The sequence below is a fragment of the Myxine glutinosa genome, chromosome 12, assembly GCF_964187855.1.
Source record: "Myxine glutinosa chromosome 12, kmMyxGlut1.1, whole genome shotgun sequence".
Lineage (NCBI taxonomy): Eukaryota > Metazoa > Chordata > Myxini > Myxiniformes > Myxinidae > Myxine > Myxine glutinosa.
In genome coordinates, this window is record NC_136272.1 from 9,363,382 (window position 1) to 9,377,237 (window position 13,856).

General features: G+C 44.5%; 1 protein-coding gene across 1 annotated transcript in view; it reads right to left on the reverse strand.

The window, feature by feature from the left end:
- Positions 1-13,856, reverse strand: part of LOC137438238 (ATP-binding cassette sub-family C member 2-like) — a 124,770-nt gene that overhangs the window by 83,763 nt on the left and 27,151 nt on the right. Inside the window, exons 8-10 of the mRNA XM_078766457.1 lie at positions 11,122-11,206; positions 10,951-11,017; positions 10,643-10,769 (exon numbers count right to left, since the gene is read on the reverse strand). Coding sequence (XP_078622583.1) covers positions 10,643-10,769; positions 10,951-11,017; positions 11,122-11,206 — 279 coding nt within the window. The remainder of the gene's footprint in view (positions 1-10,642; positions 10,770-10,950; positions 11,018-11,121; positions 11,207-13,856) is intronic.

The following is a 13,856-nucleotide window of genomic DNA, read 5'->3' on the forward strand; positions in this document are numbered from 1 at the left end:
TATCCGCTTGGCGAGGATAAGGATTTATGTGGAAGTACAATTAGTAAACAACAAATACGTGATTTTAAGAAAAGAAAAATATATGATAGTATAGTGATGGTTAGCATGACAAAGAAGGAAGGTAATGAGATAAGGATAGAAAGCCGAGGAATACAAACCGATTTGGTAGTGGGAAGATGGGGTGGTATTACCTGTCATAATATTAATCTCACATATATTTCTGATACATAAATGGCAGGAAGAAGACTACAAGAGAATTATAATTTTTGTATTCAAGGATACCTACAAGAAAAGGGTGCTCGGTATTACATACCTTATGATTTGGAGCATATACATGGGAATTTTGTCATAAAAAACTGGCCTTATACTGATATTGTTAAACCCACAAATAGAGACTTGTTTAAAATATTAAATAAAAATGAACTTCTCAAAGTTATGAAATATAAAACTCTTAGAAATCATCAACAAATCTTATTGGTATCCTATTATGAGAAAAATAATTATTGATACAAGAATATCTCAAAATCCAGATGAGTATATGTATAATATTCTTTCGGGTTCAAACTCAAGGGTAGCAAGGGAAGGAGTTGAAGAAGAGAAAGAGGAAAGAGGAGGAGAAGGAGGAAAGGGAGAAAAAGGAGAAGGAGGAGAAGGATGAAAGGGAGAAAAAGGAGAAGGAGGAAAGAGAGAAAAAGGAGAGGGAGGAAAGGGAGCAAAGAGAGAGGGAGGAAAAATATAAAAAGATGGAAATCAGTGAGATTCGTAAAAGATTGAGTGTATTACAGCAAATAAATCAATCTCAACGCACCGAAGAGGAAAATAAAGAATTAACGACTCTTACTAAGATAATGATTTTAAAAATGGTTGAGATGAGTTCAGCGAGTAGATTTACATGAAGAAGACAAAGGTCATATAGCTGATGATGTTGGTGTTATTGACTTTAGTTAGTTTTATTTGTAAATAAATGGAGGAGAGAGTGAAGGCATTCCTTAGGATTCTTTATGTTTTAAAAACAAGTGAATCCTCTTGGATTGCGCTGAGGTTCGGGCATGGAATTTCTAGGAGGAAGTATAATTTGTATGCAATGAAAGTACATGTAATATGGGATCGAGTAAGATCGAGTAAGCTTCACCAGTGCGCGTGCGCGAATTTACGTCACGTCGGCAGCGAGAAGGCGTTCCCCAACACGAACCAATCAGGAACTGCCACGCCCACTTATATGATCTCAGAATTCCTGTGACAGGAATTAGCGTTACACTGGCTGGAAGTCATTCGCTAGAGGCGCTTCCTCAGCGCCAATCACCAGTGCGCGTGCGCGAATTTACGTCACGTCGGCAGCGAGAAGGCGTTCCCCAACACGAACCAATCAGGAACTGCCACGCCCACTTATATGATCTCAGAATTCCTGTGACAGGAATTAGCGTTACACTGGCTGGAAGTCAATCGCTAAAGGTGCTTCCTCAGCGCCAATAAAGATTGAAATGTATATGTTAAAAACCAAAAAGGTTTTGATACTCTGTCGGAATTTTTCTGATAAATAAATATGAGTTATTGTCTCAAATGTAAAAAGAAAACTAAATCTAAAAATATCTCTTATGTTAAAGCTAAAAATAATAGAGTTTATCAAAAAGGAATATGTCAAGTGTGTGGCTCTAAAAAGTGTCAATTCATCTCTCCTAAAAGTGGAGGAGACATACAAAAGATTCTGTCAGGAAGTAAATTTACAACAACTGGAATTCCAGGGGAATTACACCTTCCAGGGTATTCTTTCTGTGGTCCAGGAACAAACTTGGATAAAAGATTAGATGAGGCTGGACAATCCTAAGCCTTGGTCTAAACCAATAAATAGGGTTGATGAAGTGTGTATGAAACATGTTATTGCTTATGGAAATACCACTACATTGGATGAAAAACATGAAGCAGACAGAGAAATGTTATACAATTTGTCTTTGATACGAAATCCTACATTGAGAGAGAAAGTTGATCGGTTTATTGTTAAAAAAAATGATAAGTGTCAAATTGAAACTTGGTCTTGGTTATTCACCCTCAAAAAACTATGAGGCTCTAATGATGTCATCAAGACTGAGGAGCTTTTGGCTAAAGAATTACACAAACCTATAATCACCAAGTTTAAAAGAAGGAAGGTTTATTCCAAAGACACTGACCACATATGGTCTGCTGATTTAATGGAACTAAATAATGATAAGGGATACAGGTATGCTTTAACCATTATTGATTTGAGGAGTACATTTGCTTGGGTTGTTCCTTTGAAAAACAAGAGAGGTGATACTTTAATGTTAGCCTTTAAGCTAATATTTGATAGGGATAAAAGGAAACCAAAGAAGTTATGGACTGACGAGGGAACAGAGTTCTATAACAAAATATTTATGGAATTTCTAAAGGGGGAGGGTATTAAATTATACAGTACCTTTAATGAAGGAAAAGCAGTTGTTATTGAGCGTTTTAATCGTACTTTGAGAGACTATATAAAAAATTCACACAACTCGGTTCTCAAAAATGGGTGTATTTAATTCAGGATATCTATCTATAATTCCAGCAATCTCTGTGTGTCTGTCTGTGTGTCTGTGTGTCTGTGTGTCTGTGACCGCTGTTTCTCGACAACCACGGGTCCGATATACTTGAAACTTGCCAGGTATATTGCTGGGGACCCGAGGATGTGCCTTTTCAAGGTTTCATATTAATCGGACAATTACTTACCGAGCTATGTCCAAACAACGATTCAACCAATCAGAGAGCAGCGAGCTATCACGTGTGCCGAACGTGGCGATCAGACTCTGCCTCGGACGGCACATTTGACAGCGTATTCATTTATTTCACGTTGGAAAACTATGTTGCCGTTAAACTATGTTTTAAAACGAATTCAAACTGCGATTAAATTAAAACGATTCATCCTAACTGCGATTTGCGAACTTCCGGACAGTGAAGACTGTCCGGCAGCACGCTTTCCGGCAGCCAATCACAGAACGCTTTGTTGCGTAGGCGTGGCCGATGTGAGACGAGCGGAGCTGAGCGCGTTACGAGCTGACCGCCATTACGGTACGTAATTCGATTTCTTATGCGCATTATTTCTCCCAATTCAGTCAGAGCGAAGGGCGGAAGCGAAGAGCGTTGTATTTTTTGTTTACGGGCGTACGGGCGGGGTAGAGCGTACGGGTAGCGTTTTTTTTTTTTTTTGGCAAGGAACGGGCAACCACGCGTTTGTGCACGCGATGGCGATTGCTTTACCAAACTCCGGAAGCCGTTCGCTTTGGACCAAACCATTGCATGTAAATAGAGGGGGGGGTTCTGTGGTCGTTGCGAATGGACCAAACCATTCATGTAAATAGAGGGGGGGGGTTGTCACTGTACTCGCAAGCCGTTCGCCGTTCGCTTTGGCGTTGCGAATGAACCAAACCATTTCATGTAAATAGAGGGGGGGGATATAATTTTAGATAGATATATAGTACGGGCATATATATAGTACGGGCATGCCCTAGTTGTAGATAATTACAATAATACAGTTCATTCATCAACAACCTCATCTTCTATCCACTCATCCCAACTCTCTCTTCCTCATATGTGGTGACTTCAATTGTCATCATGCCACCTGGTTGGGTGTGGGTTCCTCTCTCACCAGTCATGGCACCTCAGCAAAGGACTTCTGTGACTCACTGGGATTGACACAATCTGTCAATTTCCCGACCCGGATCTCAGCCAATGGAGTATCTTCTCTTCTAGACTTGGTTTTGACTAACTTCCCTGCTAATGTCTGCTGCTCTTCTTCTGCTCCAATCGGTTCTTCTGATCATGTGCTTGTCAAAGAGGACATCTCTCTGGCCATTCTCAGAGAGCCTCCTCAGCGTCGACGAGTCTGGCATTTCACTCAGGCCGACTGGGACGGTCTTCAAGCAGCCATCAATCGTCTGGATTGGTCTCCAATCTCCACTGCCTCTGACATCAATTCTTCCTGGGAATTCTTCCAAAGCAAACTGATCTCTCTCATGCACAGATTTATCCCATCTCGCCTTCAGTTGTCTTACCCTTCCTCCCGTCCATGGTACACTGAATCTTGTGGTGAGGCAGTTGCCCTGAAACAACTTGCCTTTGCCTCTTGGAAGGCTAATCCAACTGAAGGAAATCTCAGTTCCTTCCACCAAGCTCGGAACAAGTGTGTGTCTACCCTCAGGAGTGCCAGGAAGCACTATCTCTCCTCACTCAAGAATGAACTCTCAAACCTGTCTCCTTCCTCCAAATCCTGGTGGCGTCTGGTCAAATCCGTTTCTGGTGTTTGTTCCCCCTCCATCCCCTCCCTTACCTCAAATGGCCACACAGTTGACATCGCACGTGACAAAGCCGAATGCCTCAACTCTGTGTTTGCCTCAAAATCCTTAGTCCCAAACCCATCTCTCTCTGTTCCCACCTTTCCCAGTCGAACCAAACTGCTCCTGGACTCTGTGACCTTCTCTCCTGACAAGGTGGAGGAGTTTTTGTCAAACCTCGACTCTGATTCTGCAACTGGACCAGATGGCATCAGCCCACGGGTCCTAAAATCCTGCTCTGCCGCTCTATCTCACCCTCTCTCTGTTCTTTTCACCCTATCTTTTGCTCAAGGTCATCTGCCAGCATCCTGGAAATCAGCAAACATTACCGCTTTACACAAAAAAGGTGCAAAAACAGATCCTTGCAACTACAGACCAATCAGCCTGCTCCCAATTATCAGCAAAGTCATGGAATCCATCATTGCTTCGGATATGAAATCTTTCCTCTTCTCCAATGGCTTGATCTCTGATCATCAATTTGGTTTCAGACCAGGTCACTCTACTCTGGACATGCCGCTTCTGCCGTCTCAACAATGGATGGAGGTCCTCAATGCCAAACAGGAAATCAGAGCTGTCTCCCTTGACATATCACGTGCCTTCGATACGGTCTGGCACCCAGCTCTGCCCACCAAACTCTCCTCCTATGGTATCCATGGAAATCTCCATGCATGGCTTGCGGACTTCGTCTCTGGTCGTAGTCAACGTGTGGCCCTGAATGGATTTCTCTCATCTCCCCTTCCCGTTCAGGCTGGAGTTCCCCAAGGCAGTGTACTGGGCCCTGTGCTTTTTCTGGTCTTTATCAATGATCTCTCCGACTCTCTGGAAAATCCTCTGTATCTCTTTGCTGATGACTCCACTCTCTGCCGCTCCATTCCTCTTCCCTCAGATCGGCAGTCTGCAGCCTCCTCACTCTCTGAAGACCTGGACAAAATCACAGACTGGTCAAACATGTGGAACATGTCTTTCAATCCTGACAAATCTCACACTCTTACTATGTCTCTCCGAAAAGATCGACTGGACAACCCTCCCATCTACTTTCTCAACAATCCTCTCCAAGAAGTTCTGTCGCTCAAGCTTTTGGGTCTCACCATCTGCCATGATCTTTCTTGGGAAAACCACATTTCCAAGCTGGCCTCCAAAGCCAGTCGCCGACTGGGCATCCTCCGTCGTGCGAAGTCCTTCCTAGGCACACCTGAGCTCCTCACCACATACAAGGCTTTCATCCGCAGCTCAATGGAATACTGTTCTCCCCTATGGGCTGGTGCTCCTGCCTCGCACCTGGCTCGGCTTCACGCTGTTGAATCCAAAGCTTTCAGAATCATTGGAATCTCCCGCGATGAAGCTATCTCTGAGGGCCTTTCACTCACTCACCGCAGGCAGGTAAGGTGGTCTTTCTGTCTTCTACTGACTCCTCTCCGGCCTTGCTCCCCCAGCTCTCTCTGTGCTCTGTCCCCCAAATATTCCTACAGGTCGCACAAGATCTGCCAGCCACCCTCTGATGGTTAAACTGCCGAAATCTCGGCTCTCTGCTCACCTTCACTCTTTCATTCCTCTTTTCTCCCGCCTCTGGAACAAACTCCCACACTCACTTCAATCACACTCCTCCCTCCAGGTCTTCAAAACAGCTGTTCACCACCATCTCTTATCTTCCCCCATCCAAAACCTTGATCTTTTCTACCCCCACTAATTCACCCCAGATCCACCTTGTTTGAAATTCCAACTTCTTTCCTGGAAGTCTTGGCAGTGTCCATATGTTTTATACCTCTCCCACCCCCCCTTCCCATGCCTTCCCCCCAAAGCCCTCTCCCTCCCACAGTTCTCTCGATGTCTCCATGTCTCTCGGTCCCTGCTCTCAAATGTTGTGTTTGTGTCCTTCCCCCTCTCTCGCCATCTTGTCTACCGCTCCCGATGTTATTTGTTTTGTGTGTCTGTTTGTCTTTCTGTGTGATTAATGTTCGCTCTTTCACGAGCCTCGATCTTGTATACAAAAAAAAAATAAAAAATAAAAAAACCATCAGAAACATTTACAAAATTAGAATATGAAAAGGAGATCAATTTGAGAAAGCCCAAGTTTAAAGTTGGTGATATTGTAAGAATATACAAATGGAAAAGTCATTTTGAGAAAGGTTATACACAAAAATGGACTCGTGAATTATTTAAAATCATTGATGTAATGGATACAGTCCCTTGGACCTACAAATTATATGATTTAAATGGAGAAGAAATCTTGGGTTCATTTTACTCGCAAGAATTACAAAAAACACAAGTAAGCAGGTAATACCCTTGAAAAGAATAAATAAATAAATAAAATGTAATGGGGATACGTTCTTGAGATCTGTGAACCCCAAACACAGAATCCCTCAACTTTTCAGTTGGGGCTTAACTTTTGTGTGTGTGTACAATGGGGATACGTTCTTGAGATCTGTGAACCCCAAACACAGAATCCCTCAACTTTTCAGTTGGGGCTTAACTTGTGTGTGTGTGTGTATGTGTGAGTGAGTCATAATAATATACAAACCCTAACCCAACCCCATCCCTAACCCAACCCCATCCCTAACCCAACCCCATCCCTAACCCAACCCCATCCCTAACCCAACCCCATCCCTAACCCAACCCCATCCCTAACCCAACCCCATCCCTAACCCAACCCCATCCCTAGCCCAACCCCATCCCTAACCCAACCCCATCCCTAACCCAACCCCATCCCCAACCCAGCCCCATCCCGAACCCAACCCCATCCCTAACCCAACCCCATCCCTAACCCAACCCCATCCCTAACCCAACCCCATCCCTAACCCAACCCAGCCCCATCCCTAACCCAACCCATCCCTAACCCTCACATTCAAAATCCCAACCCTAACCCAACCCCATCCCTAACCCAACCCCAACCCAACCCCAAACCTAACCCTCACATTCAAAATCCCACCCTAACCCAACCCCATCCCTAACCCTCACATTCAAAATCCCACCCTAACCCTAACATAATCTTTTTTTTTCTTCTTTTTTAAATACGTATTTCATTTTTTTTCTTCTCTTCTTCCAATTCTGTCTTTCAAGGCTTTCAAATTTGAAGAAGTAGAAATGGGAAGAAAGAATTTTCCAGCATTTTCTTCCTCGAACTTTCTTGATGTTGCTTAAATCAAGCGTCATTGAACAAAGAACATTGTTCATTGCTTTAGAATGCAAAGAGTCTCCAAGATGGACCCCACAGGTAGAGTCTCCAAAATAAAACCAACTTTCCAAGTTCCCAAGGTATAACCACATTCCTGTTGAGCCTCCAAGATAGGTATCACATTCCGAGTCATCAAAACAAAACCCCCATTCCGAGTCTCCAAAAATATAACCATCTTTCCAAGTCTCCAAGGAAGAACCACAATTTTCAGAAATATTGGGGGTTTCCGTGATAAGTCTCACATAGTATAACTGCGGACCATCAGGGAGAATTCCCGTTTCCCAATTTTTTAGGGTTTCTATGATGTGTCTCGCATAGTATAACTGCGGACCATCAGGGAGAACTCTCCTTGCCCAATTTTTTAGGGTTTCTGTGATGTGTCTCACATAGTATAACTGCGGACCATCAGGGAGAATTCCCGTTACACAATTTTTTAGGGTTTCTATGATGTGTCTCACATAGTATAACTGCGGACCATCAGGGAGAACTCTCCTTGCCCAATTTTTTAGGGTTTCTGTGATGTGTCTCACATAGTATAACTGCGGACCATCAGGGAGAACTCCCCTTTCCCAATTTTCAGAAATTTGTGTGTCTCCAATGTATGACTTGTATTCTGGCTCATCAAGGTAGAACTTGTTCAGTGGGTTTTGTTTTGATAACTCACAACAAGTATCATCATGGTAAAACTCTTTTTCAGGATTTTGTGGATCTCCAAGGTATAACTCTTTGGCTGGGTCATCAAGGTAGAACTCGTTCTGGGGGTCTTGGTTGTTCAAAATGTCTTCAAACAAAAAAATAACTTCATCCCAAGTTGTGTTAAAAGCAGAATTTTCATTTCGTATCTCAGATACAATTTCATGTGAAAGAAAATAATAATGTATTAATTTAATACAATATTTTTATTTGTATAAATCAAGCTCTATGAATATTAAAATTAACTTTGTTAACTCTTACACGAGTCTCACCTAAAAAAAAAAAAAAAAAAAAATTAAATAAACAATTAAATAAATAATTAATTAAATAAATAAATAAATAAATAAAAACAAACTTACCTCCATTGATAAGAGGTTCGAGTCCAGTTCATCAATCTGAAGGTTGAGTTCTACACAGGTAGTAGGACTCCAAGGAATAGCAAAGTTATCCCATTCCATTTCGGCATCGTAGTCCATTCTCAAGTGAAGCAGAAAGCATGTTTGAAAAAGCCTGTGTGGTAGGTGCCTTTTATAAGGACTGGGTGTGTCATTTCCTGTGGAAATTCCCTGGGCATGTCTTAACTGGAAATGATGTGATGAAAATTCCCTGAAAATGATGTAATGTCTTCACTGAAAATGATACAATGGCAGAGTTTATAAAGTGGGTGGGGCTTAGCAAAACGGGCGGGGCTTAACCAAAGTGGGTGGGGGCATAGCAGAAAGTGGGCGTGACCAAACAAAAGTGTGTGGGGCTTAGTAAAAAGTGGGCGTGGCTTAACAAAAGTGGGCGGAGCTTAACAAAAAGTGGGCAGAGCCGACCAAAAAGTGTGTGGCACTGGAGGCGCTCAAACAAGAACATTGAGGGAGGTTTATCATTTTATCTTAACTCAGTTAAAATATCTTAATAAAGAACCAAACTCAAACATCTTTTTTGTTAATATATTAGATGGTGAAGGGAGTGGCAAGAGAATTATATTATTTCCCACGCATAAACAAATATTTGTAGGATCAATGTTTGAGTGGGTCAAAGATGATTCACCAGATGATATTAAGAGCAAAAGGTTAAAAGGTCCATAAGGTCAGAAGGATCACAGGTCCACAAGTCTAGAAGGACCATTGTTTGAGTGGTCTAATGAACAACATTAAGGATAGGTGCTATAGACAAAAGGTTCATAAAGAACAGGGGTTCACACAGAAGGACCATTGTTTGAGTGGTCTAATGAATAAGGATAGCATGTCAAAAGGTTAGAAGGTTCGTAAAGAACAGGGTGCGAGAAATAGAGGTGTTTAGGGGCAATGAGGAGAGAGGAAAATTAACATGTAAGTGAATGGGGATTTGGGGTGTCCCAGAAGCAACATTTCTCATCTACTGAGATGGATGACAAGGGAGGCGGGCAACGATGAGGGGTGGGGCAGAACACAAGATGTGGACAAGATGGATACAGAAGCAAATTTTGGGGAGAGTGGGAGGGGGTGGTTTAACAGGGAGAGAAAAGATCATGGTTTTGGATGGGGGAGGGAGGAGGGGTGGGGGGGGGGGGGCGGGTGAACCAAGATGGTGGTGAACAGCTGTCTTGAAGACTTGGAATGACGAATGAGATCGAAGAGGATGTGGAAGTTGGTTCCATATGTGGGGGGGGGGGGGGGGGGGGGGAAGAGGACCAAATGAGTGGAGGTGGGCATTAATTCTGAATTTTGGGAATTTCAGGAAAAGGGGGTTGCTGGTAGACTATACAGTGTGTGCCTTGCGGAGACCTTACCTTGGGGGTGTGGGGGTAAAGCACAGAAAGAGCAGAGGGTGTGAGACCAGAAAGGATATGGAAGAAGACAGAGACCACCAACCTGTCCACGATGCCAAATTGATAGACCCATAGACTTGGCTTCACCGCAGGAGATTCCAATGATCTTGAAGGCCTTGTTTTCCACAACGTCAAGCTGAGCAAGGTGTGAGGCAGGGGAACCAGCACAGATGGGAGAGCAGTACTTCATCAAGCTGCGTATGAAAGTCTTGTAGGTGGATAGGAGTTCAGGTGTGCCAAGGAAAGACTTTGCATGACCGAGCATGCCCACGGCATCTGGCTTTGGGGGCCAACTTTGAAATGTGCTTCATCCAAGAGAGATCATAGTTCATAGTTCATAGTGAGACCCAAGAGTTTGAATGACTGAACCCTCCTATCTACTTTGTCTAGTAGATAGGAGGGATTGTGAGACGGTACTGTCAGAGAGAGAGAGAGAGACAGACAGACAGAGACAGAGACAGAGAGAGACAGAGACAGAGACAGAGAGAGAGAGAGAGAGAGAGAGAGAGAGAGAGACAGAATGAATGAGAGCGTGACATTTGTCAGGATTGAAAGACATTCCAATGAAGCCAATCTGCATAATGAGAATATTGGTGACAAAAAATAATTTTAACACAACAAGATCAATGTGAGGTGCAAACGATGGTTGAGGTTGCTCACCCGAATATCCACACTGCCATTTATCCGCTCCATCTCCCCCAGCATGGCGGCCAACAGTGAAGACTTTCCCGCACCAACTTTTCCAACAACGGCGAGTAGAGAGCCTTCCTTAATCTGTACATTCAGTCTATGGAATGGAGAAGGGTTAATTACTATGGATAAGATCGAACCCGACACTGGTCCGGAGAGAAATGAAATCCAAAATCGTGCACTTCCTGTCCAAATGAATAATTGGGTTTAAAAACATTTCAAGCTGTATTAAAATATACAAACTGCACAAAAATATCACGTGGAACTTTCTTACATACTTCTTAAGGATAGGAATTTCATCATCGTTCCAGGAAAAACTGGCATCGTGAAGCTCGACAGCAACACCTGCAACATATGCGTTCAATTTCCACTCAAAGGAGGTTTTCAAATAAACTTCTGAGATGCTCCGTCTGAACTAAAGAAAAAAGGAGAAAGCGGAGACAACTCACCTTCACTTGGTTCTTTACCGACTGCATGTTGGTCTAGTTCAGAGTTGTTGAGGAAGGACTCCAAGCGGTTTAGAGACACACTGGCCTGCAAGTACAAGGACAGAAGGTCAAGTCGTAAACCTGGCACAACCTTCTGATAAACTCGGTTTTGGTGAAACAATAGGACCATCAACTGGGGCTACTTTGAATGCCAGGGTGATTTGGAACTTTGAACTGAGGGATCATGGCAGCATGCACTTAGGTAAGATTTCACCAATTTAAACCAAAACCAGAGCGGTTGTCGATGGCACACCATTGCACATCCACACACTTCCCACCTAAAGCAAAGTTGAAAGATGGCAAAACGGTCCACCAGGAATACACATGCAAGCATGGAAGCGGCCGTAAAACGATGACGAGGAAAGAAAGGAGAAAGAACCACCTGCATAGGCCAATTCCCCCCGCAGAGCAGGGGTTGGCCTTTTTTGGGCACCCTGGTCCCCTTTTTGAAGCAATGTTTATGGCCGGATGCCCTTCCTGCCGCCAACCCTGTTAGTCTCCTCTTGCGACACACAGGGAATTACCAGTGAACTGGTACTAAATTTGCCGACCACGGAAGGATGACAGGCTGAGTCAATCCCCCTGGTGTTAATTCGGCGATTGACCGGGATTCGAACCCAGGATCCTAGGATCCCAACCCAGCACCCTAACCGCTAAGCCAACACCAGGCTAAAACGATGATGAGGAATGACCCAATAATCAAATTTTGAGTTAAAAAAAACAAACAAACAAAAACGCGTTTTGACCCCTTTGATGCGAGTCTGCACCACCTGCGGCATGAATGAGGGGTTAAATCCAAAAATAAATCGTTACATATTTAATGCGTCCACCACTGTTGATTGCGTATACAAAGTTTGACTTAAAATGGGACTTTAATTGCATTTTGGGTATTTGACCATTTGACCCCGCCCCAGTGCCACTCGGGGGCGGAGCCAAAAATAATACTGGTCTCGCACCATATTGCCATGTGGTGATCACAACTACCGAGTTTGGGGAATTTCTGCACAACCGTTTAGGACATAGCATAGCAGACAGACGGACAGACGGACCGAGTCGATTACAATATCCTCCCATTAAAGAAAAGCATGGGGATAATAAACATGGCAAACATTGCAAGGAATATGATATCGAGAAAGTATTCTTTGTGACATTAAGAATAACCAAAATATATATTTTTGAAAATTTATTCAAACATCCAAGTAATTTCCAGTCGACTGTTCACCACCGTGTATGCTCAGTCGTGCTGTCATGGCACAGCATTTTTTTTTTTTTGCATACAAGATCGAAGCTCATCTAAGAGCTAACATTAATGACAAAAAACCAAACGGACACATAAGACGAAATAAAGGGAGCGGGAGACAAGATGGGGAGAGAGGGGGAAGCACAATGTAGTGAAATTATACCAAGGTGAACCCAGGGGGTGCTCGCCACGAAAGGGGCCGTCTATAAGACCCGGGACACTCGGGGCGCGCGGACACTTCGGCGGGACTCACTGTGACATTATCCAGTAGTTGAATGGTATGTACGCCCCCAAATGCTGCGCTGCGTTAACCATTGTTATATCGAAGCTACCTTTGCTGTGCTTGAATGCTCTGATTTAATGCCTATTGTTGCATGTATTGTTACAGGAGATATTGCCGATCTAAATGATATTAAAGCCTACCCAGAGGAAAGTCGTGTCTGCGCTTGATTTTCACGACATTTAATATCATTTAGTTCGCCAAATGGCTGACCACAAGATGATCGTGGTTCCGATTCTCGGTGCCGACCCTCAAGCTGAAGGATCTGCATCGGAGTTTGCTCACTGGCTCAACACGCTGCGGAATTACTTCGCTGCTCACGAGACGGAGCCAACCGCTGAGATACAGCTGTCCGTCTTACAGTCCAAGGTCCATCACACTGTGTACAAGACCATTTCTCGATTTGAGACGTATGATACGGCCCTGGACGAGCTGAAGCGCCTTTACATAAAGAAACGGAGCGCTGTGCACGGCCGGCATCAACTCTCTCAGCGACGGCAACAACCGTCTGAATCGATCGATCGCTTTGCGCAGGAGCTGCGCTACTTATTGGCAGATTGCGTGCAGGACGTCCGGACTCACGAGCAAGTGCAGGACGATTTGCTCCGAGATGCATTCATATCCGGAATTAGTTCTGGAGTCTTGCGGCTGCGTCTCTTGGAGGTTGCGGAGCTGACATTTACAGAAGCACTACGGCTGGCACGCGTTTATGCAGATGCTCGAGAACAATTGACCGCATATGATCACCCACGAGTCGTGGCGGGGACCTCGCAACTCGCGCGACCCGAGAGGGCCATCGCCGAGGATACGGAGGAGGACCCGACCACCACGACGGCCGAGTCCCTGGGTGCTCCGGAAGCGGACTCCACATCCGGCCTCACTGCAGCTGCCGCTGCCCGGCCACGGCCTGCCCGGTATGCAAAATGTTATTTTTGTGGCAATCGGCAGCATCCCCGGTCTGAATGCCCGGCCCGAGAGGCGACTTGTCACCTCTGCTCCACTAAAGGCCATTTTGCAAAAGTCTGCAGAAAGGCCGCCCGGGGCACGCATTCCCGAGCGACCTTGAATGTGCTCATCGCTGAGCCAACGGATCGAGCACCGGACGGGGCGCCTTGCACAGCTTTGATGAGCCGCTCTCCTCCTCGCGGGCCTCTGGCTTCTCGCCCGACCTTGGTG